This window comes from Pan paniscus, chromosome 7 (genome assembly GCF_029289425.2).
Source record: "Pan paniscus chromosome 7, NHGRI_mPanPan1-v2.0_pri, whole genome shotgun sequence".
Classification (NCBI taxonomy): Eukaryota; Metazoa; Chordata; class Mammalia; order Primates; family Hominidae; genus Pan; species Pan paniscus.
Window position 1 is genome coordinate 41,747,340 of NC_073256.2, and position 22,433 is coordinate 41,769,772.

General features: G+C 46.4%; 1 protein-coding gene across 3 annotated transcripts; it reads left to right on the forward strand.

Annotated features, from left to right (window-relative positions):
- Positions 1-2,917: 2,917 nt before the first annotated feature.
- CHMP7 (charged multivesicular body protein 7) lies at positions 2,918-20,847 on the forward strand. 3 transcript variants are annotated; one of them, XM_008977217.6, is made up of 10 exons: positions 2,918-6,064; positions 8,280-8,451; positions 14,290-14,475; positions 15,507-15,640; positions 17,083-17,131; positions 17,380-17,499; positions 17,781-17,879; positions 18,115-18,175; positions 18,987-19,166; positions 19,381-20,847. In XM_008977217.6, exons 1-10 carry the CDS (start codon positions 5,766-5,768, stop codon positions 19,440-19,442), a joined length of 1,362 nt encoding a protein of 453 aa, XP_008975465.1. In that variant the 5' UTR covers positions 2,918-5,765; the 3' UTR covers positions 19,443-20,847. The 3 variants fall into 3 exon arrangements, with proteins under 3 accessions (XP_008975465.1, XP_063463229.1, XP_034821728.1); XM_063607159.1 differs by having other exon boundaries at positions 5,596-6,064; positions 18,987-20,847; XM_034965837.3 differs by lacking the exon at positions 18,115-18,175 and having other exon boundaries at positions 5,670-6,064.
- Positions 20,848-22,433: the final 1,586 nt, after the last annotated feature.

Here is a 22,433-nt window from a genome sequence, read left to right on the forward strand (position 1 = left end):
GCAAGCTCTGCCTCCCGGGTTCACGCCATTCTCCTGCTCAGCCTCCCGAGTAGCTGGGACTAAGGCACCTGCCACTACGCCTGGCTAATTTTTTTGTATTTTTTGGTAGAGACGGGGTTTCACCGTGTTAGCCAGGATGGTCTGGATCTCCTGACCTGGTGATCTGCCTGCCTCGGCCTCCCAAAGTGCTGGGATTACTGGCTTGAGCCACCGCACCCGGCCGGCAAGAAAAATGTTTTATTTTTATTACTTAAGGGGTTTTATTTACATAACAAAGCCTCCTTTTTGCTAACCAGGCCAAACTGAAAGCAATGGCTGTCCCCCTACTCTGCAGTTCAATAGCTAAGGTTCTGCCTTTTTTTTTCTCCTGTCTTCATGACAGCCTAAGTTTGGTTCCTAAATCAAGTCCTTTCTGGTTTGATAGTTGGTACTTCTGCCTTTTTTTTTTTTTTTTTTTTTTTTTGAGACAGAGTTCCGTTCTTGTTGCCCAGGCTGGAGTCCAATGGCGTGGTCTCAGCTCACCGTAACCTCCGCCTCCCGGGTTCAAGCAATTCTCCTGCCTCAGCCTCCCGAGTAGCTGGGATTATAGGCATGCACCTTTTGTATTTCTTAGTAGAGATGGGGTTTCTCCATGTTGGTCAAGCTGGTCTCGAACTCCTGAGCTCAGGTGATCCACCAGCGTCGGCCTCCCAAAGTGCTGGGATTACAGGTGTGAGCCACCGCGCCGGACCAATACTTGGTACTTCTGAAATAGCAGCAATTTGTCCTAGCTGAAATATAATAATAAAATTTTGAATTTTTTTTTTCGAGACAGAGTCTTGCTCTGTCGCCAGGCTGGAGTGCAGTGGCACGATCTTGGCTCACTGCAAACTCTGCCTCCCGGGTTCAAGCGATTCTCCTGCCTCAGCCTCCTGAGTAGCTGGGACTACAGGCGCGTGCCACCACACTCGGCTAATTTTTGTATTTTTAGTGGAGACGGGGTTTCACCATGTTAGCCATGATGGTCTCCATCTCCTGACCTCATGATCCGCCCGCCTGGGCCTCCCAAAGTCCTGGGATTACAGGCATGAGCCACTGCACCCAGCCCAAGATTTTTTATTTTTAAAGACACTCAATAGTTAAAAGTCAACTTAATTAAAAGCTAATATTTAAAATGTATGTGTATGTGTATGTGTGCATAAGTGCATGTTCGTATTTAAAAGGCCTTCATGGTTTTGTTTTTGTTTTTCTCTGCTAGGACCTTGTCTTTTTTTGAGCAAAAACTTTTTTTGTTCTCAATTGACTCAATTCTGTTTCCACTCGATTTTTTTTTTTTTTTTACTAAAATAGTTATTGCAACAGAGGCTACTCTTGGGTTTTTAAGAAACAGTATAGTTTAGACACTTAGAAATGCTTTGTTTACAAAAACGTTTTAAGTGCACTGTAAAAGCATCATGTGGTCTAGCCTCATAATAATTCTCCCTTTCTGGAGACCCAGGATTCAGTGTGGGCTCTGCCCAGAGCTCAGAGATCCTGTAAAAAAGAATTGGTAGTCCCTATCTAAATAACAGTGGTCTCCTTATACAATCCAGTGATAAATTTCTATAATTTTATGTTCAATTGGCAATTAAATCTGTTTTAATTTCCCTCTAGCTCACCAGAGTTTCTCTTCAGACCTTATAACGTAAATTTTGCTGTCTGACTTTCACCTGAGTTGTTTCCTTTAATATGCAAATTTAAGACTATTTAGCTGACTACTGCCTAGCATTGTGAAACAGGTTATCAAGAATCTGAAAGTCTAAGATAAAGAAAAAAGGTTTTTATGAATCTGTAAGATGTACTTCTTCTATCAGCATGCCTAATACATCTATGTATTTATGTGTTATGTATACAATGTTGCACTCCTGAAAATATATCAAAGAGCTCTAATTAATTGTCTTAAAAAATAAAAGCATTTACATCAAATACTTTATTAGAAAAAGGAAAGACTAGTCAAATGCTTTTTCAAGTTATGTGACTTAAGTAAAATCTTTAATAAATAAGCTATCTTTAAAATTATTGGTAAAGTAATATTAGAAATGTCTTAGGAATTGCCAGCATACATTTTTATTTGCATTTATTAATCAAACAATTTCATACTTAACCCTGCCAAATACTATAAGGTGTCAAAATTTGGCACAGGCTATAAACCCAGCCCAAGACAGAATGATCTCTGCTCATGTAACCATTAATAAATAAGACATTGATATTGGTTTAATGAAAATAGCTACATCTTGATTTAGTAAAATTACCATAACTTCTAATCTTGTGGCAGTCTAGGCAGTCTAGTCCACAGGCAGTAAGGAGTTTTGTTTTGGGAAAGGACTGTTATACTTTGTTTCAAAGTTAAACTATAAGTAAACTTGCATGGGAAGAGAATGTTTAATTTTGTGAAAAACGACCAAACTGTCTTCCAAAGTAGCTCTTAGAGACAACCTGTCCCCAGAAGAACGCAGCAAGCCCCCTCCCCTAAATGCCCTGCAGCTTATTTCTTCTGAGATGCTGCCCCTACTCCAAGTTACCAGAACTTAGGTACAGCTGTATCCACCCCCAGGCCAAACCACATCCTGGTACTCTAAGCCAGGTGGGGCAAGAAGTGACAAACAACTGCAGGATGTAGACTAACCTCAGAAAGCCCCTAGGCCCTCAAAGCCCTATATAAGTCCCTCATCTTAAACACCCTGGGCTGCCTCCTCTGACTGTTATGCAGCAGGCCGGCAGGTCAATAAACTTGCTTGCCTGACTTTGAGTATACTCGTCCTGTCTCTTGGCCAACCTTATGGTAGCTGTACCAGTTTGCATTTCCACCAGCAATGAAAGAGAGTTCCTGTTGCTCTGCATCCTCACCAGCATTTGGTGTGGTCAGTGTTTTGGATTTTCACCATTCTAATAGGTGTGTAGTAGTATGCTATTCTTGTCTAATTTGCTGTTCCCCAATGACATATGATGTTGGGCATATTATCATATACTTATTTGCCGTTGGTATATCTTCTTTGGTGAGAGGTCTGCTCAGATCTTTTATCCATGTTTTAACTGGGTTATTCTTTTTCTTTTTTTTTGAGTCTTAAGAGTTCTTCGTGTGTTTTGGGTAACAGTCCTTTATCAGAGATGTCTTTTGCAAATAGTTTCTACCAGTCTGTGGCTTATCTTCACATTCTCTTCACAGTGTCTTTCAGAAAGCAAATAATAATAATAATAATAATAATAATAATGTCTAATTTATCAATTATTCCTTTCATGGATTATGCTTTTTGTGTTGTATCTAAAAAGTAATCATGATGCCCAAGGTCATCTAGATGTTTTGTCTTCTAGGAGTTTTATTGTTTTGTGTTTTTACATTTAAGTCCATGATCCATTTGAGTTGGCTTTTGTGAATGGTGTAAGATCTGTACCTGGATTTGTTTTTGTTTTTGCATGTAGGTGTACAGTTGTTCCAGTGCTCATTGTTGAAAAGACTCTTTGAACCATTGTATTGCCTTTCTTTTTTCGAAAGGTCAGTTGACTGTATTTACATGTGCCTATTTCTGGGATTCCTATTCTGTTCCATTTATCTATTTGTTTATTCTTTAACCAATACCACACTATCTTGATTACTGTTGATTTATAGTAATTCTTGAAGTTGGGTTGTATCCGTCCTCTGACTTATTTGTTCAATATTGTGTTGGCTCTTCTGGGTCTTTTGCCTTTCCACATAAACTTTAGAATTAGTTTGTTGATATCCACAAAATAACTAGCCATGATTTTCACTGGGATTTCACTGGATCTACAGATCAATTTGGGAAGAACTGATATATTGATAATATTGAGTTTTCCTGTCCATGAATATAAAATGCCTCTGTATTTATTTAGTCCTTCACAGATTTCTTTCATCAGAATTTTGTAGTTTTCCTTATGTAGAATTTGTATATACCGTGTTAGATTTATACCTAAGTTTTATAGGGGGGTGCTAATGTAAATGGTATTGCATTTTAAATTTCATATTCCATTTGATCATTATAGGTATATGGGAATTGACTTTTATATATTAACTTTGTATCTGCAATCTTGTTCTCATTGCCTCTTAGTTCCAGGACATCGATTTGGCAATTCTTTCATAATTTTCTGCATGGATAATTACGTCTTCTATAAAGACAGACCATTTTATTTCTTCCTCTTCAGTCTGTACAACTTTTATTTCTTTTTCTTGGCTAACTGTGTTAGCTAGGATTTCCCGTACAGTGTTGACTAGGAATGGTGTGAGCAGACATTCTTGTGTTATTCCTGGTTCCACTGGAAAACGATCTAGGTTTTCACCATTAATTCTTATGTTGGCTGTAAGTTTCCTGTTTATGTTCTTTATCAAGTGGAGGATGTGTCCCTCTATTCCTAGAGTGCCGAGACTTTTTATCATGAGCTGGTGTTGGATTTTGTCAAATGCTTTTTCTGCATCTAGCAATATGATCATATGATTTTTCTTTAGTCTGTTGGTGGATTATATTAATTGATTTTTGAACATTGAACTAGCCTTGCCTAGCTGTAATAAATTCCACTTTATCCTGGTGTACAATTCTTTTGATACATTGTGGGTTTCAATTTGCTAACATTCTATTGATGATTTTTGCATCTATATTCACAAGATATATTGTTTTGTGTTTTTTCTTTCTTGTAATGTCTTTGTGTGGTTTTGGCGTTAGGGTAATCCTTGCCTCATAGGATCAGTTGGGAAGTATTCCTTTTGTTTCTATCTTATAAAAGAGATGGCACAGAACTGGTACAACTTTTTTCTTAAATATTTGGTAGAACTTATCAAATGAAACCATCTGGGCCTAATGCTTTCTGTGTGGATGTTGTTAATTATTGATTCAATTAATTAGATATAAACATATTCAAGTGGTCTGTTTCCTCTTGTGTGTTTTGGCAGAGTGTGCTTTCAAGAAATGTGTCCATTTCGTCTAGGTTATCAAATTTGTGGACATACAGTTATTCATAGTATTCCTTTATTATCATTTTCATGCCCATGGGATCTGCAGTAATGTCCCTTATTTCATTTCTGATATTGAGTATTTGTTTTTTCTCTTTGTTAGCCAGGCTAGAGGTTAATCAATTTCATTGACCTTTTCAAAAAATCAGCTTTAGGTTTTGTTGATAATCTTTTGAGTTTGTTTTCAATTTCATTGATTTCTGCTCTTTTTATTATTTTTTCTCTTCTGTTTAATTTGATCTTAATTTGTTCTTCTTATAGATTCCCAAGGTGGAATCTTAGGTTATTTTAGATCTTTCTTCTTTTCTGGTTTGTGCATTCATTGATATAAATTTCCCTCTATACAGAGATTCACGGATCCATCCGGGTGGTCCGGGCACCACTGGCGCCCCTCTGCGGCTATTCCCCAGTTCCATTTTCTGAAGCCACAGGTCAGAAGCCGCTGTACAACGCTTTGCCGAACTCCAGAATCTTGAAGGGGACGTAAGATGCAGCCACCTGCCGCGCAGGCGCAAGCCTTTCTTTCCGCACAAAGACCGTGGGAGGAGGGGTCGGCGCAAGCGCTCGGTGTCTCTCTGAAAAGAACTTCATCATCCTGCCTCCTGGCTGACGGAGCGCAGCGCAACGCATGCGCCTTGAAGACTTATGGAACTTATTTCACGCTCAGGGCGGCGGTGACGTGTGAACGAGAAAGAGGTGGTCGAGGAACGGAAGCCGGGAGGGAACGAGGGCGGAAGCGGACCAGGGCCAGGCTTGTGTTCGCAGACTTGCCGGGGCTGGGGTTCCGATGTGGTCCCCGGAGCGGGAGGCCGAGGCCCCAGCCGGGGGAGACCCGGCGGGCCTTCTGCCCCCCGAGTGGGAGGAGGACGAGGAGCGCATGTCCTTCCTGTTCTCCGCTTTCAAGAGGAGTCGCGAGGTGAACAGCACCGACTGGGACAGCAAGATGGGCTTCTGGGCGCCGTTGGTGCTGAGCCACAGCCGCCGCCAGGGGGTGGTGCGCCTTCGTCTGCGGGACTTGCAGGAGGCCTTTCAGCGCAAGGGGAGCGTCCCGCTGGGGCTGGCCACGGTGCTGCAGGACCTGCTGCGGTGAGGGGCGGGCTGGGGCCAGGGCCGCGAGGGCGGGCGGGGGCAGCTCTCGGAGGGCCGGGCCCTGGTCCTGTTCTCTGCACAGCGCACTGCGCCCAGCCCAGTGTCTGGCCCAGAGAAGGCATCCAGTGTGTGTTCAGAAGGCGAAGAAGGAAAATAAGGAGGCTGGGCTAGGGAGGCTTGGAGGGAGAGGAAGAGGGGATCTGGGGGAAGATTCGGGGGCGGGGATAGTCCGATTAGATGAGTTCCAGAGAAGCCAGCCTAACAGAGGTGACAGTGATTTGCCTGGACTGGGACCCCGTTATGTTGTTGTTTCCTAAGGGCCTCCAAATTTGAATGGCCCGTGGAGCAGAAGGTCTAAGAGATAGGATTCATTAACCTAGGGAAGGTTAGAGCTAAAAAGCGGGCATTCGTGGGGAAGAGGCCTTTAGGCATCTTGCCAACAACCCCTGGCACAGCTCATTCGTCTGGCTTGTCCTTGGCACAGGCTTTTTGGAGCAGAGAGGACGTGAAGGAGAATGAGGGCTTTGCTGAGTATCTGGGTGCCCTTAAAAGGTCTGTAGGAGATACGTGTGCGACAGGTGCGGTTTTGGCGGTATCTGAGGGTAACATTGATAACTAATACATGTACAGTACTTCCCAGCATGCAGATACTTTGCATGCACCATTTGACCCACTCAGCGGTCTTGTGGTGAGGTGATAGAATTATCCTCAGCAGACAGAAGAGGAAACTGAGTTTCAGAGAGATCAAGTGACTTACTCAGAGTTACACAGCTAGTTAAAGGTGATACCGGGACTGGATCCCTGGTCTTTGGATAAGTCATTTGCACTTCAGTGTACTTATCATTCTAAGACCAGCCTAGCGTGATACCTCTCTCAGTGAGGGAAGGAGAAAGTCAACTCTGATGTTTTTTGTTTGGTTGGTTTTTTTTTTTTTTTAGTTTGCTGCGCTTTCTGATTAAGAGATCTCCCTTCTCTACTTTTGTTTCCAGTACCTTCCCATTGGACTGGACATTGATATTGCCCAGGATGGTCTCGAACTCCTGGACTCAAGCGATCCTCCCATCTCAGCCTCCCAAAGTGTTAGGATTACAGGCGTTGAGCCACTGCACCTGGCCAACAAGGCTTTCTGAGATTGCATACAGTGGAAACCGTTTTCGTTCATGCCTGAAGCAGGGAACAGGAGAAACAGTAGTTGAAGAAGTCAGTGAGGGATGAGACCAGAATGGGCCTCCTTACTGTATTGGAAGTGAATCATCTTCCACTTCCAATTCAGACACTTTAATACCTGTATGGTGGTATTAAAGTCTCTTCTCCTGACTGCTGGTGCTCCACTGAAGCTTCCTGGTGCTTGCCTGGGTCCTGAAGAATTTCTGAGGGTGATACTTCTCCACGGAGGCGACGTGGCATAGTATTACTATTAAAAGCAATGTCAAAAATCACAATTACTTTTGCACCAACCTAATAGTTAACAGCTTTTGCTTGAGGGCCGGCTGGCCTAGGCCTGAATCCTGGCTCTGCCATTTGCTAAATTATGTGGCCCTGCACAAATTTTATGCTGTCTTTAGCAATCAGTTTGACGAATTCTAAAATGGTGATGATAATTGTACCTAGGTTTATTGTGAGGATTTGAAGAGATATTCCTTATATAGCCTTCAGCGTAGTGACTGGCCCGCGGCAAGCATTTAATAAATTGAGCTGCTGTTACTGTTACCAGCACCACCAAATAGTTACATCGTATCCTCACCCTTGCCTTGGAAGAGCAAGAAGTCCTTCTCTGTACATCTTTGTTTTCTTTCTTATGTCTTGCACTTGACAGTGATTTATTTTCATTTTATTGTTTTGAGCACCAATTGTAAAAGGAGATCTCACCGAAGGCCCAGAAGCCGCCTGTGTTTCTGTTGTCTTAGTGGAGCACTTGCCTTTTGGTTCCAGACCTATCATGGTGTAGATTTGGCCTCTCTGCTTACCTTCTGAGTCCCTCAGTTTTCTCATTCGTTAAAATGCTCATAATACCGCCTCCCATGCAGAAGTGTTGTGACGCTTAGAGCTGGAGTATAAACAATGCTGCGTGTCGTTGGCACAGCGTAGGTGCTTAACAAATGGTCGTGATGATAATGATAAAATTCCTCTTTTAGGGTAAAGGGGGAGCTGGAGACTGGAATGGGACATTGCATTAAGTGCTACTACACGCCCTTCTTTTTCTTCCCTGCAGTCGAGGGGAGCTGCAGCGGGAGTCAGACTTCATGGCCAGTGTAGACAGCAGCTGGATCTCCTGGGGGGTTGGGGTCTTCCTGCTGAAGCCTCTCAAGTGGACTCTTTCTAACATGCTGGGAGATAATAAGGTTCCAGCTGAGGAGGTCCTTGTCGCTGTGGAGCTGTTGAAGGTGGGTACTCAGAAGGGGGTGTCTGGGTGTCACCTGGTGTGATCACAGCATCCTCCACGTCCCTTGTGTGCGTTCTTGAAAAAAGACCGTCTCTTTTTTTACATGGCTACTGAGTTGATAACTGAGTTTATCTGCTCTCCCTTGTACTTGCACTTTGTATATATATTCATTAGTGGGACTTGTACATTTCAAGGGGTTAGCCTTTGTCTCGGAATTTTCAGTTAACAGTGGATTATTTTCTAGTATCTGTAGGGATTAATGTTAAGCAGCAGTTTAGGAAATGCTTTGCCTTCTGTAGTTTACTGACAAGAGTTTCTCAGGATTCCTGAGGACCTTGTGGCTTTCAGCATTGCCACCTCTAAACTGGCCCACTCAGCTCCACTTTCCTACTTTGTGACCGTGCCCTTTCCCCTTCCAGCTTTCTGATGGCCTGCCTTCTGCTGCACATGCTCTTCTCCCTCGAAGAGGCCACTGGGGCCATGGTCCCGTCCTAGCCTCCTGGTCAGTCAGCCTCCTCCCGGCCTGCCTTTCCCACAGCCTTGATCGCATGGCTCATTGCTCCACTCCCTTCCTCAGCAACACCCTCAGCTCCTTTGCATCTCCTTTGGTCCACACCAGGAGACTCCCAGCAGATCCGTAGCCCTCGATCAGCCACATGGGGTTTACCACCCCTGCTGGAGAAAATCACCTGTCATCAGACTGCGGTCCCCTTCATGGTCCCCAGCTGTGGGAGGCCCTCGGAGCCACACCACAGCCTTATTTTTCTTTCTCTCTGTCCCCTCACACGCTCATTCCATCCTGTGTCCTCTTTGCTCTCTGCGGGCACTTCACTGAGAAAGTAGACTCAGGATTCCTGAGTCGGCCTACAGTTTTCTGTCCTCTTACCCCAAGCCTGACCTCCTCAGAGCCCACCTCCTCCTGTGCTCAGAATGTAGTGTCCTTCCTCTGCCTCTCGTCTGCTCTGCGTCTACCCTGCCCCTCTTGTCCCTTTGTCCCATCGGCTGGCCTCTTGCCTGGTATGTTCCATCTCACTCTCAGCCTGTAAACCCAAACCCACTCAATGCTTTTCCGAACACCGATTGTCTCTTTTGTGGTACCTGGGCCCTGCCTAGTGACTGCTGTTTCCTTCTCAACCGACCTTTGTGTCACCACCTCCTACCTCCCATTCACTCTGTCATCTGGTGCAGACCTGCTTCAACCACCCCCTCCACCCAGACTGCTGTGGATGAGGTGATAGGGGCCTGTGTGTGTGTGTGTGTGTGTGTGTGTGTGTGTGTGTGTGTGTTGACTGAGCACCTGGTGACCAAAGGACACTGCAGAGAATAGTTATTTTTGAAATTCACAGACCAAGCCTGACCTCAGGGCCCTTGCATAGCCCTAGAGGCTTCTCACAGCTGGAGCCAGCCCAGAATCCCCACGCCTCACCCCGAGAGAAGCACCCATTTCTCCTCACCTTGAGAGACTCCAGCCCACTCTGCCTCAGATTGAGGAAGAGGTCTCCAAAATCTGCCAATCTCTCTCTGTCTCCCAGGATTGTTGACTAAGCAGCCCACATTTTCTTCAGGGCAGCCCCTCTGCTCCATCTGCACCCCTTCCCCGCACCCATGCAGTTATTCCCCTGCCCAGTGGCCTGGTCTCCAGGGCTCAGTCAGGGTCCCCGCAAAGACTGCAGGATGGTTTGGGTGGTTCTGGGCCAAGCTCAGGACCTCTCTGCGGTCTTTCTCTCATCTCACATTGTCCTGCAGCCTGGGGCAGAGGAGAGGTAAACCCATGGATCCCCACAGATGAGGTTTGTACTGGCAAACAAAGAAAGCCTGCTGTTGAGGTAAATTTTTTTTCCCAAGTCCAGACAGAGAAACAGCCAGTAACTTTTTACTTTTGGATGGTACTGAAAAATACAAAAAAGCAAAAATTGTCCATTATTTTGTTATTTAAAAAAAATACAAAGAAATAAAAGTTTTCTTTCTGTTCATCCAACTTTTCTCTCTTTGGGTACTCTCTTCCCATTTGTGTGAGAGTGCGTGAGTGTGTATGTTTACAGATTTATGTTTCCTTAATGGCTTTGTCAACTCCAGTTCTTCCTGAAAATCTTATTCACTTGTTTCTTGTCTGTCTTTCCTACTAGAAGGGAACAGTGCCATGGGCCCTGGGACCCTGGGAGCAGTGCCTGATACCTGGTAGACAGTCAATAAATACCTGTTGAGTGAGTGAATACACACGCACAGACACGTGTACACATCACTCCATTTTTTTCTAGAAATGGAATTGGTGTGCACCCTGCTTTGTTTTCTTTCCATTGCATTATATCAGGTGCCTCTTTCCAGGCCCTACACAGTATGGATTTACTCGATTCTTTTTGATGCCTGCATGATAATCTATCGATATGCCACAATTTATGCAACAGGTGCTCCGCAGATGGACATTTCAATCATTCCAATTTCTCTCTCCATTTTTCCATTACAAAAAAATGCCACTTGTGCAGAGATCTATGTACTTCTCCCTTTATTTTTATGGAATTGATTTTTCCGAAATGCATATGTGCCTTTTCAATTTTAACAAAAATTGCCAAACTACTTTTCAAAAGTTTGTAATAAGTTGCACTTTCATCAAGACTGTATTAGGGAGTCCAGTCTCCCCACATCCTTGTCAGCACTGGATGACATCAGTCTTTTAAATCTTACCAACTTATTGGGAAAAAAAAAATGATACGTCCTGTTTGTGAATTGAGCATTTTTTTCACCTATGTACTAGCCATTTACATATCTCCTTCTGTGAATTGTCTGTTTATATCCTTTCCTGTTTTGTATTGTGTTATCTTTTTTTTTTTTTGAGATGGAGTTTGTCACCCAGGCTGGAGTGCAGTGGCACGATCTCCGCTCACTGCGAGCTCCGCCTTTCGGGTTCACGCCATTCTCCTGCTTCAGCCTTCCGAGCAGTTGGGACTACAGGTGCCGCCACCACGCCCGGCTAATTTTTTGTATTTTTAGTAGAGATGGGGTTTCACCATGTTAGCCAGGATGGTCTCGATCTCCTGACCTCGTGATCCACCCGCCTTGGCCTCCCAAAGTGCTGGGATTACAGGTGTGAGCCACCGCGCCTGGCCTTATTGTGTTATCTTTTATGTTAATCTGTATTCTTTATGTGTTAGAGATAGATATATATAATGTATTTAGTATTAAGGATGTAAATATTGTTTCTCAGTCTGTTGCTTGCTTAATTTTTATTTATGATGTCTTTTACCCTATAGAAGGTTTCATATTTCTGTAGTCAGATCTCTCAGACTTTTCTGTATGGCTATTGAATTTCAGGTCTTGTTTAGGAAGGCATCTTCTGACTCAAGCTTAACTTATTACTTTGTACTTTAATTTTTTCCGTTTACATTTCCTTCAATACTTATTTTTGTGTATGTGGTGGGGAAAAGCTCTATTTTCTTCCAAATGGATAGCCAGTTGTCTCAGTATCTTTTCTTGATGTCGTGTAACATTAATTTATTTGTGTGTGGTTACTGTGCGGTTACTGCAGTGGTTGCATATCTGGTAGGGCAGTCAAATCAATGAAAACTCGATGTCTGTGTCTTATTAGGCTCTTTTCTACCCTTTGGCACTGTTGACGAGTCACTTCTTGAAATGTCCAATTTCCTTGAATTTGTTTACATGACGCTGCAAGTTCTCCTTGGTTCCCCCAAAGCAGTCCTTCTGTCTCTCTTTTGTGGCTTCCTTCACTTCCTAAACAGTGGTCTTCCTTCAGCTTATTACTTTCCTCCCTGAATGTCCTTGGGATCTTTGCTGTGGATATGCTGAGGACTTTCAACATTGTATCGCTGTCCTGCAGTCTCCTTTGAGTTTCAGATTTGTATATCCACTGATATGTTGTATACATAATCTTGGATATCGCTCAGACATCTTATTTATGTATTTATTTATAGACAGAGTCTCGCTCTGTTGCCCAGGCTGTAGTGCAGTGGCACAATGTTGGCTCACTGCAACCTCCACCTCCTGGGTTCAAGCGATTCTCCTGCCTCAGCCTCTCAAGTAGCTGGGATCACAGGCGCTGCCACCATGGCCAGCTAATTTTTTGTATTTTTTTTAGTGGAGACGGGGTTTCACCCTGTTGGCCAGGCTGGTCTCAAACTCCTGATCTCAGGTGATCCACCCACCTCGGCCTCACAAAGTGCTGGGATTAGAGGCGTGAGCCACCGTGCCTGGCTTCTCTCAGACATCTTAAAACATCATAACCAAGATGGGATATTTTGTCTTTACTTTAAACTAGGCTTTTCCTCCTGAATTTTTTCCTATTAATAGCATCACATCCACCAGTCACTCAATCCATAGTGACTTTCCACTAGACTTTTTCCTCCAACCCTATATCCAGTTACCAGTGTTCTCTTCTGAATTTTGTCTCCACCACTCCTCTTTCTATGTTTATTATTCAAATAGCCTGTTGTCCAGACCCACATAATCTCTTGTGTAAATGGTCTCCTTGCCTCTAATCTTAACTCTACAATCCATCCTCTCCCAATTGGCAGTTAGCTTTCTGTTAATCTAGCCATGTCAGTTTCCTTCAGTGACCACCCACCATCTACAGAACAAAGGATCATCATAAGATATTACACTTTCTATAATATAGGAGTGCTTCTCCTCTCTCTCCTTTCCCCTCTACATTTGTACACGTGCCGCATTGACCCACCCTTCTATGCTCATGTTCCTCTCTCTTCCCGAGATACCCGTTTCACCTCTTCACCTAGGAACTTGCTCACTCTTCAGAATTCTGCTCAACTTTTTTTTTTTTTTTTTCAAGAAATCCTGAATCCCCAGGCAGTCCTTCCCTATATTTTCATAGCATCCCATGGACACCTCAGTCTTTCTTGTTTCTGGTAGTAATTTCCATGTATGAGCGAAATGGTGACATTATTTCTTGGAACTTATATTTCTTACTCTTGTCACTAATCTTATCCCATCTGTTTATTATGTACTTTTCTTTGTTTTTTGTTTTGTTTTGTTCTGTTTGAGACAGAGTTTTGCTCTTGTTGCCCAGGCTGGAGTGCAGTGGCGCGATCTCGGCTCACTGCAACCTCCGCCTCCCAGGTTCAAGTGATTCTCCTGCCTCAGCCTCCCAAGTAGCTGGGATTACAGGTGCCCGCCATCACATCCAGCTTTTTTTTTTTGTATTTTTAGTAAAGACAGGGTTTTGCCATGTTGGCCAGGCTGGTCTCGAAGTCCTGACCTCAGGTGATCCTGACCTCAGGTGATCAGCCTCCCAGAGTGCTGGGATTACAGGCATGAGCTGCCATGCCTGGCCCTTTTCCCTTAAGGCTTTTTACAGACTCAGTAATGTTTGTGTTTGCAGTATAGCCAATTGGCAGGAAAATGGAGAGACTACAATTGGAAGGGAATTAGATATCATTTCATCCACCCTCTTCAGAGAGTGATACTGAGGACTAGTGAGGCTGTGACTGGCCCAAGGTCACCCAGGCTAGGCTGGAAATCAGGCCTCAGCTCTCGTTCACAGCTGTTCTACCTCACCTCACCTCCTCAGTCTTCCCTTGGGAAACCACAGGCCAGTGAGAGGCAGGAGTGTAAAATCCCCGATGGGCGTGCAGCGCAGAGCTGGCTCCCAGCATCTCATGTGCCTCATTTCATATGGAGTCACCAAACTTTCCTCCAAGGCTTAAAAACACAGATCCTTCCTCCTTTTTGAAAAGCCGCTACTTTGGGGAGGATGGGGTTGGGATTCCCGGGTGCTTGCCTTGTGTGATCACGGTTTTGAAACTCAGGGTCAGGGTCCCTGCATCCCATGGCAGTGGCCAGGGCCTGTCAGCCAATGTTGCCTTTCCCACAGGAAAAGGCTGAGGAGGTGTATCGTCTGTATCAGAACTCGCCCCTCTCCTCCCACCCTGTGGTGGCCCTGTCAGAGCTCAGCACCCTCTGTGCTAACTCCTGCCCAGATGAGAGGACCTTCTACTTGGTGTTGCTGCAGCTGCAGAAGGAGAAGAGGGTCACAGTCCTCGAGCAGAACGGGGAGAAGGTATGGAGGCTCATCTGTTCATTCACTGACTCAGCAGTGATTGATTAAGTACATAGAGTAGTGAGCCCTTATCTCAGATTTTGGTTTCCAGAGTTTCGGTAACCTGCCGTCAACCACGGTCCAAAAATACTAAGTGGAAAATTCCAAACATTAACAGTTCCATAGATTTCAGATGTGCACTGTTCTGAGCAGCGTGATGGGACCTTGTAGTATCCCGCCTGTATGCGCATCCCTGCTTTGTCCAGCATCTCCCCGCCTGAGTCACTTAGGAGTCGTCTCAGTGATCAGATTGACTGTCACGACATTGCAGTGGTTGTGTTCAAGCCACCCTTATTGTACTTTTTTTTTTTTTTTTTTTTTGAGATGGAGTCTTGCTCTGTCGCCCAGCAATGGCGCAATCTGAGCTCACTGCAGCCTCCGCCTCCCGGGTTCAAGCGATTCTTCTGCCTCAGCCTCCCGAGTAGCTGGAATTATAGGCATGCGCCATGGCCCCTGGCTAATTTTTGTATTTTTAGTAGAGAAGGGGTTTCACCAGTTAGCCAGGCTGTCGTGAACTCCTGACCTCAAGTGATCTGCCTGCCTCCGCCTCCCAAAGTGCTAGGATTACAGGTGTAAACCACCGTGCCTGGCCTATTATACTTAATAGTGGCCCCAAAGCACAAGAGCAGTGGTGCTGGCAGTCCAGATTTACCAAAGAGAAGCCGTCAAGCGCTTCCTTTAAGTGAAAAGGTAAAAGTTCTGGACCAAATAAGGAAGACCAAATATCATTTGCTGAGTTTGCTAGGATCTACAGTAAGAATGAATCTTCTATAGGAAAAATTGTGAAGAAGGAAGAATGTTTACATAGCTATATGTATAGGGTTCAGTATTCTCTGAGGGTTCAGACCTCCACAGGGGATTCCATTCACTGGAACATATCCCCCATGGATAAGGGGGGCCTGCTGTTCTCATATGCCCACCACCAGCACTCCTGGTTGGGAATTTCTCAGCCTTTGTGGTAGCAGCAGTAGTAATTTCTCCCTGTCCCTCAGATTGTGAAGTTTGCCCGAGGGCCACATGCCAAGGTCTCTCCAGTCAATGACGTAGATGTTGGGGTGTACCAGCTGATGCAGAGTGAACAGCTTCTCTCACGCAAAGTGGAGTCCTTATCCCAGGAAGCAGAGAGGTAACTTTTAACCCTGAACTGAGCCTCCTCCCCACTGTCGCTGGCCCCCAGAGCCAGCAAAATGTTAGTATATGTGGGCTTTTAAAAAATAGGTGGTTTTTTTTTTTTTTTAAGCTAATTACAAAAGTACTCACTGCTCAATGCAGAAATCATGGAAAGCACAGAATATCACAAAAGAGAAAAAAAAATGAGGCCTCTTTTTTTTTTTTTTTTTGAGACGGAGTCTCGCTCTGTCGCCCGGGCTGGAGTGCAGTGGCGCGATCTCGGCTCACTGCAAGCTCCGCCTCCCGGGTTCACGCCATTTTCCTGCGCCAGCCTCCCGAGTAGCTGGTACTACAGGCACCCGCCACCACGCCTGGCGAATTTTTTATATTTCTAGTAGAGATGGGGTTTCACTGTGTTAGCCAGGATGGTCTGAATCTCCTGACCTCGTGATCTGCCCACCTCGGCCTCCCAAAGTGCTGGGATTACAGGCGTGAGCCACCGTGCCCGGCCTTTTTTTTTTTTTTTTTTTTTCCCTCAATTGAGACAGGGTCTTGCACTGTCCCCTAGGCTGGAGAGCAGTGACATGATCTTAGCTCACTGCAGTCTAACTCCTGAGCTCAAGCAATCTTCCCGCCTTAGCCTCCTGAGTAGCTGGGACCACAAGTGTGCACCACCATGCCTGGCTAATTTTTTAATTTTTTGTTGAGATGGGGTCTCACCATGTTGCCCAGGCTGGTCTCACACTCCTCGGCGCAAACAAGCCCCCCACCTCAGCCTCCCAAAGTGCTGGGATTACTGGGGTGAGCCACTGTGCCCAGCTGAAAATGTGAGTCTTAATGCTTCCCCCACAGACCATGACTGTGAATGTTATGTTTATGCTCTTCCTTGCCAGTGTCCATTCAACTAATATTTATTGAGCCAGGCATTGTCTTAGGGACTGGGGATACAGCCGTGGACAAGATAGGTCCCTGCCTTTGCAGAGGTCTTTCTGAGGGGCTCTTCCCCTGCCCTTCCCCCTGCATGACTGTACAAGGAATCCCTAATAAAGACACACCCTCTGGCAGGAGAACACAGACATTGAAGTCTGTCTTCCAGGTGGGAAAGTCTAGCCTTGTTGGGAGGCAGAGGATATGTCCGAGGTCATTGTTGGTGTTAACAGTTCCTTCCCTGTCTCCCCAAAACAGGAAGATGTGTATAATGTGCCCTGTTTGCATGTTCTGTCCCTGTGGGTTGAAAAAGCTTATCCTCAGTCAGCCTGCTTGAGCCTGCCACAACAGACTGTCAACAGACTTGCCACAAGAGTTTTTGCCGTCAGCATCAGTTTTCTTGCCACTGGGTATTGGGTTTAGTCTTCAGATTTAAAACCACCTTAACTGAGTGCTGCTCTCAGGGACCCTTTGGGACCCTGCCACTCCCATCCTGTGGCACAGTAATCTTATCTGTCCCTTTGTTTCCAGGTGTAAAGAAGAAGCCCGCCGGGCATGCCGAGCAGGAAAGAAGCAGCTGGTGAGTTCTTATCTCCTCCAGACCCATAGCAGTGCCCCAGGCAGGCCTGGAGCAATGCCCAGCAGTTCAGAGAGCAGCTTGCTGGGGTTTTGAGGGGGGTAGAGTCTGCAGGGGGCCCAGGCACCACAGCTTATTTTACAGACGGGAGGGAAGAAAGCTGGGACATCCTTAGTGTCTGGGAAGGGCTGTCTTCCTCTTGCCCTTTGGCTCGCCCAGTTCAGCACTGACCTAAGTCTCCATGCCTCCAGGCACTGAGGTCTCTCAAGGCCAAGCAACGGACAGAGAAGCGCATCGAGGCCTTGCATGCCAAGCTGGACACTGTTCAAGGCATCCTGGACCGGATCTATGCCTCCCAGACAGATCAGATGGTAGTCACTCCCCTCTACTCCAGCACTTGGCTGGTCTCTCCGTGTGTGTTGGTCACTTGCAGCTTCGGCTTGGCTGTTTGGAGGATCCCTGGGTTCTTTCGGGATGTGGCTGGGGTTGCCTTTGCCTTTCCAGTCAGGAGGTTTGGCCTCGGTGGGTATAGGGTAAATTGAGCTTGGGTGCCAAAAAAAAACCCCAAAGCTGCCTTTTGGAGTTGAAACAATATTGTATGTATTTTGCCAAATGTCTGTCATTTGCACTGATAGCTTTGCTTTGTCTTTAGGTTTTTAACGCCTACCAGGCTGGGGTAGGAGCACTCAAACTCTCCATGAAGGATGTCACAGTGGAGAAGGCAGAGAGCCTCGTGGATCAGATCCAAGAGGTACAGAAAGGGGCCAGGGAGGGACACACAGAGAAGGAGGTGACAGAGGACAGATTTGACTTCATTGCACATCCTCTTTAACGAAACTTGACTTGTGACCTTGTGAACTTGAGAAAGCTTTCCTTGATTCTCACTTGGGGCAGGATTGCTTTGTAACCCTAGATATTTTCCACCAAAGACTGAGATGCTCAGAGCCACCATGCCCAGCTCAAGGCTTTGCACTTGTCTCTTACAGCTCTGTGACACCCAGGATGAAGTTTCTCAGACTCTGGCTGGTGGGGTAACAAATGGCTTAGGTGAGTGGACAAGGTGGTTATTTTTATTTTTATTCATTTTTTTTTTTTAGATGGAGTCTCACTCTGTCACCTAGGCTGGAGTGCAGTGACGCATTCTCGGCTCGCTGCAACCTCCGCCTCCTAGGTTCAAGTGATTCTCCTGCCTCAGCCTCCTGAGTAGCTGGGATTATAGGCGCCCGCCACCACGCCTGGCTAATTTTTGTATTTTTAGTAGAGATGGGGTTTCACCTGTTGGTCAGGCTGGTCTGGAACTCCTGACCTCGTGATCCACCCGCCTCGGCCTCCCAAAGTGCTGGGGTTACAGGTGTGAGCCACCACACCCGGCCCAAGGTGAGTGTTTCTTCCTTTCATCCTGGAAGACTTCGCTTCCCTGTGCTGTGATGAGTTTGACAGTAGATTTGCTTTTCCGGGTGCAGGCAGGCCTCTCCTAGCCTGCCCTCCCTGGGGCTCATCTGCGGGAGCAGTCAGGGAATTGCCATTTCCTCCTCGACAGCTGTGCTCATGACCCATCTGTGCTGCGGCATTCCTCATTCACAAGGCTTCTGACTGGAGGATCCTCCTTAAGGGCAGTGGGAATCAGGGTCAGGTCCATGGTGTTAACAGAATACACCTCCTTGGTGACTTAGCTTGGAGTGTGGAAGAAACATCTCTGCTTGAAGCTACCCTCCTGACTTCCGGGACTTTTTTTTAATCTGCAAGGAGGCCTGGCATCTTTTGTAAAGCTAAGCGGGTTTTGGTAACCTCAGTCCTGTACTCATTAATGCATTTCTCCCTGGAGTTTATGCATCTTTATGTTGTCTTTTCTTTCCAGATTTTGACAGTGAAGAACTGGAGAAGGAATTGGACATCCTCCTTCAGGATACCACCAAAGAACCTTTGGATCTGCCTGACAACCCCCGCAATAGGCATTTTACCAACAGTGTGCCTAACCCTAGGATCTCAGATGCTGAACTTGAAGCTGAACTTGAGAAACTGTCCTTATCAGAGGGAGGTATGGAGCTGTTTTCCAAGGCCTCTGGAGGGCATGTGGCCTTCTGGCTGACAGAGTTGATGGGCCCAAGCCCAATTACTCCATTTGCCAGAGTACCAGAGCCCTGTAGGGAGTTGAGGGTTGTTTATATTAAGACTCAGTCTCTTAATCACTGGAATGCCTTCATCTTCAAGATTTTCCTGTTATAGTGTTCAGTCATTTCTTTGCCTTGCAGGTTTGGTCCCAAGCAGTAAATCTCCGAAAAGGCAATTGGAACCGACTCTAAAGCCATTGTAGGACCCTCAAGTGAAGGACCCTCATGTAAAAGAGAGACCAGGCTTGCTGGGTGTGTACATAGTTATTTAAACAAGAAACTCTCAGAATGTGTTTGGAAGAGGAGAAAGGAGAACCACTGATTTTATCTGGATGCTACTACTTACTACAGGACAGATAGAATTTCTGGAAGCGATGCTCCAAAGGCTTGCTCCCAGCTGTATCATGGACCTGCCTTCTCATCTTTATAGTGCCACGATTTATACAGTCCTGTGTCTGACCTGTCATTTCATAGCCTGCAGTTCTTGCCATTGGCACACTTAGGTTTGTCTTCACCCACCAGCTTCGTTCCAGCCCATGAAGGGGAAAGATTTGCAGCTTTGCCAAATCTGAATCAGTTCCCACTTCCCCCTGCGGTTTTTTAGAGGGGTTTATCCTGTCGCTAATGTCAGTTAAATAGCTTATTCCTGTCCCACTTGATTTCACTGGTAAGAATGAGAATGAAATACTTCAAGGTTTTATTTGAGGGGACTTAGCTGCCATTTTATGGAAAAACATGTAGTATAAAAGGTTTTTCTCCAGGGTCATTTGACAGAATTCTCCAGGTGTTCAGAGAAAGAGGTCGCCCCAAGTGGCCCAGAGTCGTGACAGTCCGGAGGGGCTGGTGTGGCCGGTGGGCGCTGCCTCTTCATCTGATGGAGCAGGAGGTCCGCCGGTGGGGGAAAGGCTTCTTCCGAGGCTTCTGCACTCGCCTGGGAAGAGGCCCAGTCACTACAGGACCCTGAGATGTCCAGACCCCTTATGCTTTTCTAAAGAGGCAAAATTGTTGCCTTGGCCCCGTCATGGAGTAACTTAAAAATACATATCTATCTTCCAGAACAAGCCACACAACAACACACCTCCCCTCCTTGAGCCTGGCACACAGCACCGGGCTCTCTGAATTTGGAAAGTGTTTCACTTTGTGGCCTACTGCTCGGGGCAGGGGGGCTGAGCCAGGATGTGCAATAGAAGCAGGGGTTGTCCCCTCTGCCAGATCTGTGGGGAGCTGCCCAGGCCACCCGTGCACCTGTCCTGCTTCCTGCAGTCCCCACTCCCTGCCTCGTTTGAGGGACTGGGGGCCTTGGGGTAGGGGGACAGACGGGAAAGGGTCTGAATGCTCTGGCAATGGCGAGAAGAAACGATCGCCACACTGCCACTCTGCTGCCCAGCCACCAGGATTTCTGCCTGGAGCCCTTTGCCCTGTCCCTGCTGCCTGAGGTGGCGTAGAGCAGAGGAGAAGAATTTGCTCCAGGCCAGGAGCACAAATCGTTGTTCAATGAATTTCTCTCCAACTCGACCTTGGTAAACGGAAATGTTGGGGGTGAAGAGAAACAATCACTATTTTTTTCTTTTTTATCTGGTAAATAATTAAAAGAAAAACCGAACACTTGTCCCGTCTCCTCTTTAGGTTTTATCAAGCGTCTTGTTCCTTGGTGCGTCCCCACGCTTCCAGCTTCTGCACACTTTGGTTCTTTCTCTTAAGGCCACAGGAGAATATGGAGAGCCTGATCGTGTGAGCTTTAAGCTGCGGCGGCTGCTGCTGCATCCAAGTGGCCGCTCTCACTGAGCTCTCCTGGGGAGGACTCATTCTTTGAATGGCCTCCCTGGTTTTAGCAGTGTGCCATTGCTACTGTTTTCCATTGCCTGGGCTCTGTAAGTGGCCTAATTTCTTCTGCCCATGTGATTGTATCATATTTTAGTCTGGCACTGGTATTTCTCAGCCCCTCCTCCAGGGATGGTGTTTGCCACGCCCTGTGAGGGAGATGGGCTTTGAGGCTGAGGGCAGCATTAGGAATAGGCTAAACAATTGGCCGCAGCACTAGGTCTGCAGCTCCAGGTAAGTCAGAGGTGAACTGGCCAGGAAAAGGTGGTGACAGCAGCGGCTCAGAAAGCCTTGGGAGAATCCAAAGGACCTGATGAGAAGGGTAAGGGACTGGAGCTCACAGGCCCTGCGGAAGAGAGGGCAACCGCTCTTCCATTCCTTCTGCTGGAAGGAAGTGGCCTGGACCTGGTGAACCTTGTTAATCTGATTTAAGGTTACTTTTTCTTTCACTGTCCTGAGCCACTGAAGAATCCTTGTTAAATGATCCAGACTTACTCTTTGCTGTGCTACAGGAAATTAAAAGGAGCTGTTGAGTCTGCTTGGAGCAGAGAACAAGAAGGGGTAATCTACAGGACTCCGGTGGTGGCGGCTACAGCTGCCAGCATGGAATTCCCATAGCTGGACAATCAGGGCTGAGTGGCCTCAGGAGTCAGCGCCATGGAGGGATTCACTCCTCTTGAGAGTTTTCTTTTTTAGTGTTTTTTTTTTTTTTGAGACAGGACCTTGCTCTGTCACCCAGGCTGGAGTGCAGTGTGAGATCATGGGTCACCGCAGCCTCGACCTGGGATCAAGCAGTTCTTCACACCGCAGCCTCCCGAGGAGCTGATACTATAGATGTGCCACCACACCTGGCTAATTTTCTTTATTTTAGTAGAGATGAGGTCTCAAACTCCTGGCCTCAAGAGACCCTCCCACCTTAGCCTCTCAGAGTGCTGGGATTACAGGTGTGAGCCACTGCACCTGGCCAACTTCTCCCTTCTCTTGAATCCTTGCTGCCTCATGACAGGTGTCAGAGCGGCACCACCACACCGCAAAGTGAAGAGATGATGCCGTGCCTGGGAGGGTGGCTGGAGAGTCCCCCATCACTGCTAGTATGGGAACGGTGATGGTATGCAGAGAGGAGGTGTGGTTAGAAGGGTAAGTGGGTATTTGGAGGTGAGGGGAAGGGTGCTACCTGGGAATCTCCTGGGCCTGCCTAAAAGGGTTGTGTAACCAGAGCCCTGGGACCGGGGTGGGCTTTGCAGTCAGACATGCTGTTGTGAGAGAGACGAAAGGGTTACACTGCGGTTCTCACTGCCTGCCTGAAGTGACAGCCGAAGGCTGAGCAGACCTCCGGGAAGTGGTCATGAGGATCTGGCTCAATCTGCTGAAAA

Bases quoted from the DNA above. Each gene is read 5' to 3' on its own strand.
- CHMP7 (XM_063607159.1), top strand. From the start codon at position 5,766: ATGTGGTCCCCGGAGCGGGAGGCCGAGGCCCCAGCCGGGGGAGACCCG. The intron at 14,476-15,506 runs GTATGGAGGCTC...CCTGTCCCTCAG, and splicing joins TCGAGCAGAACGGGGAGAAG to ATTGTGAAGTTTGCCCGAGG. The intron at 17,880-18,114 runs GTACAGAAAGGG...TGTCTCTTACAG, and splicing joins TCGTGGATCAGATCCAAGAG to CTCTGTGACACCCAGGATGA.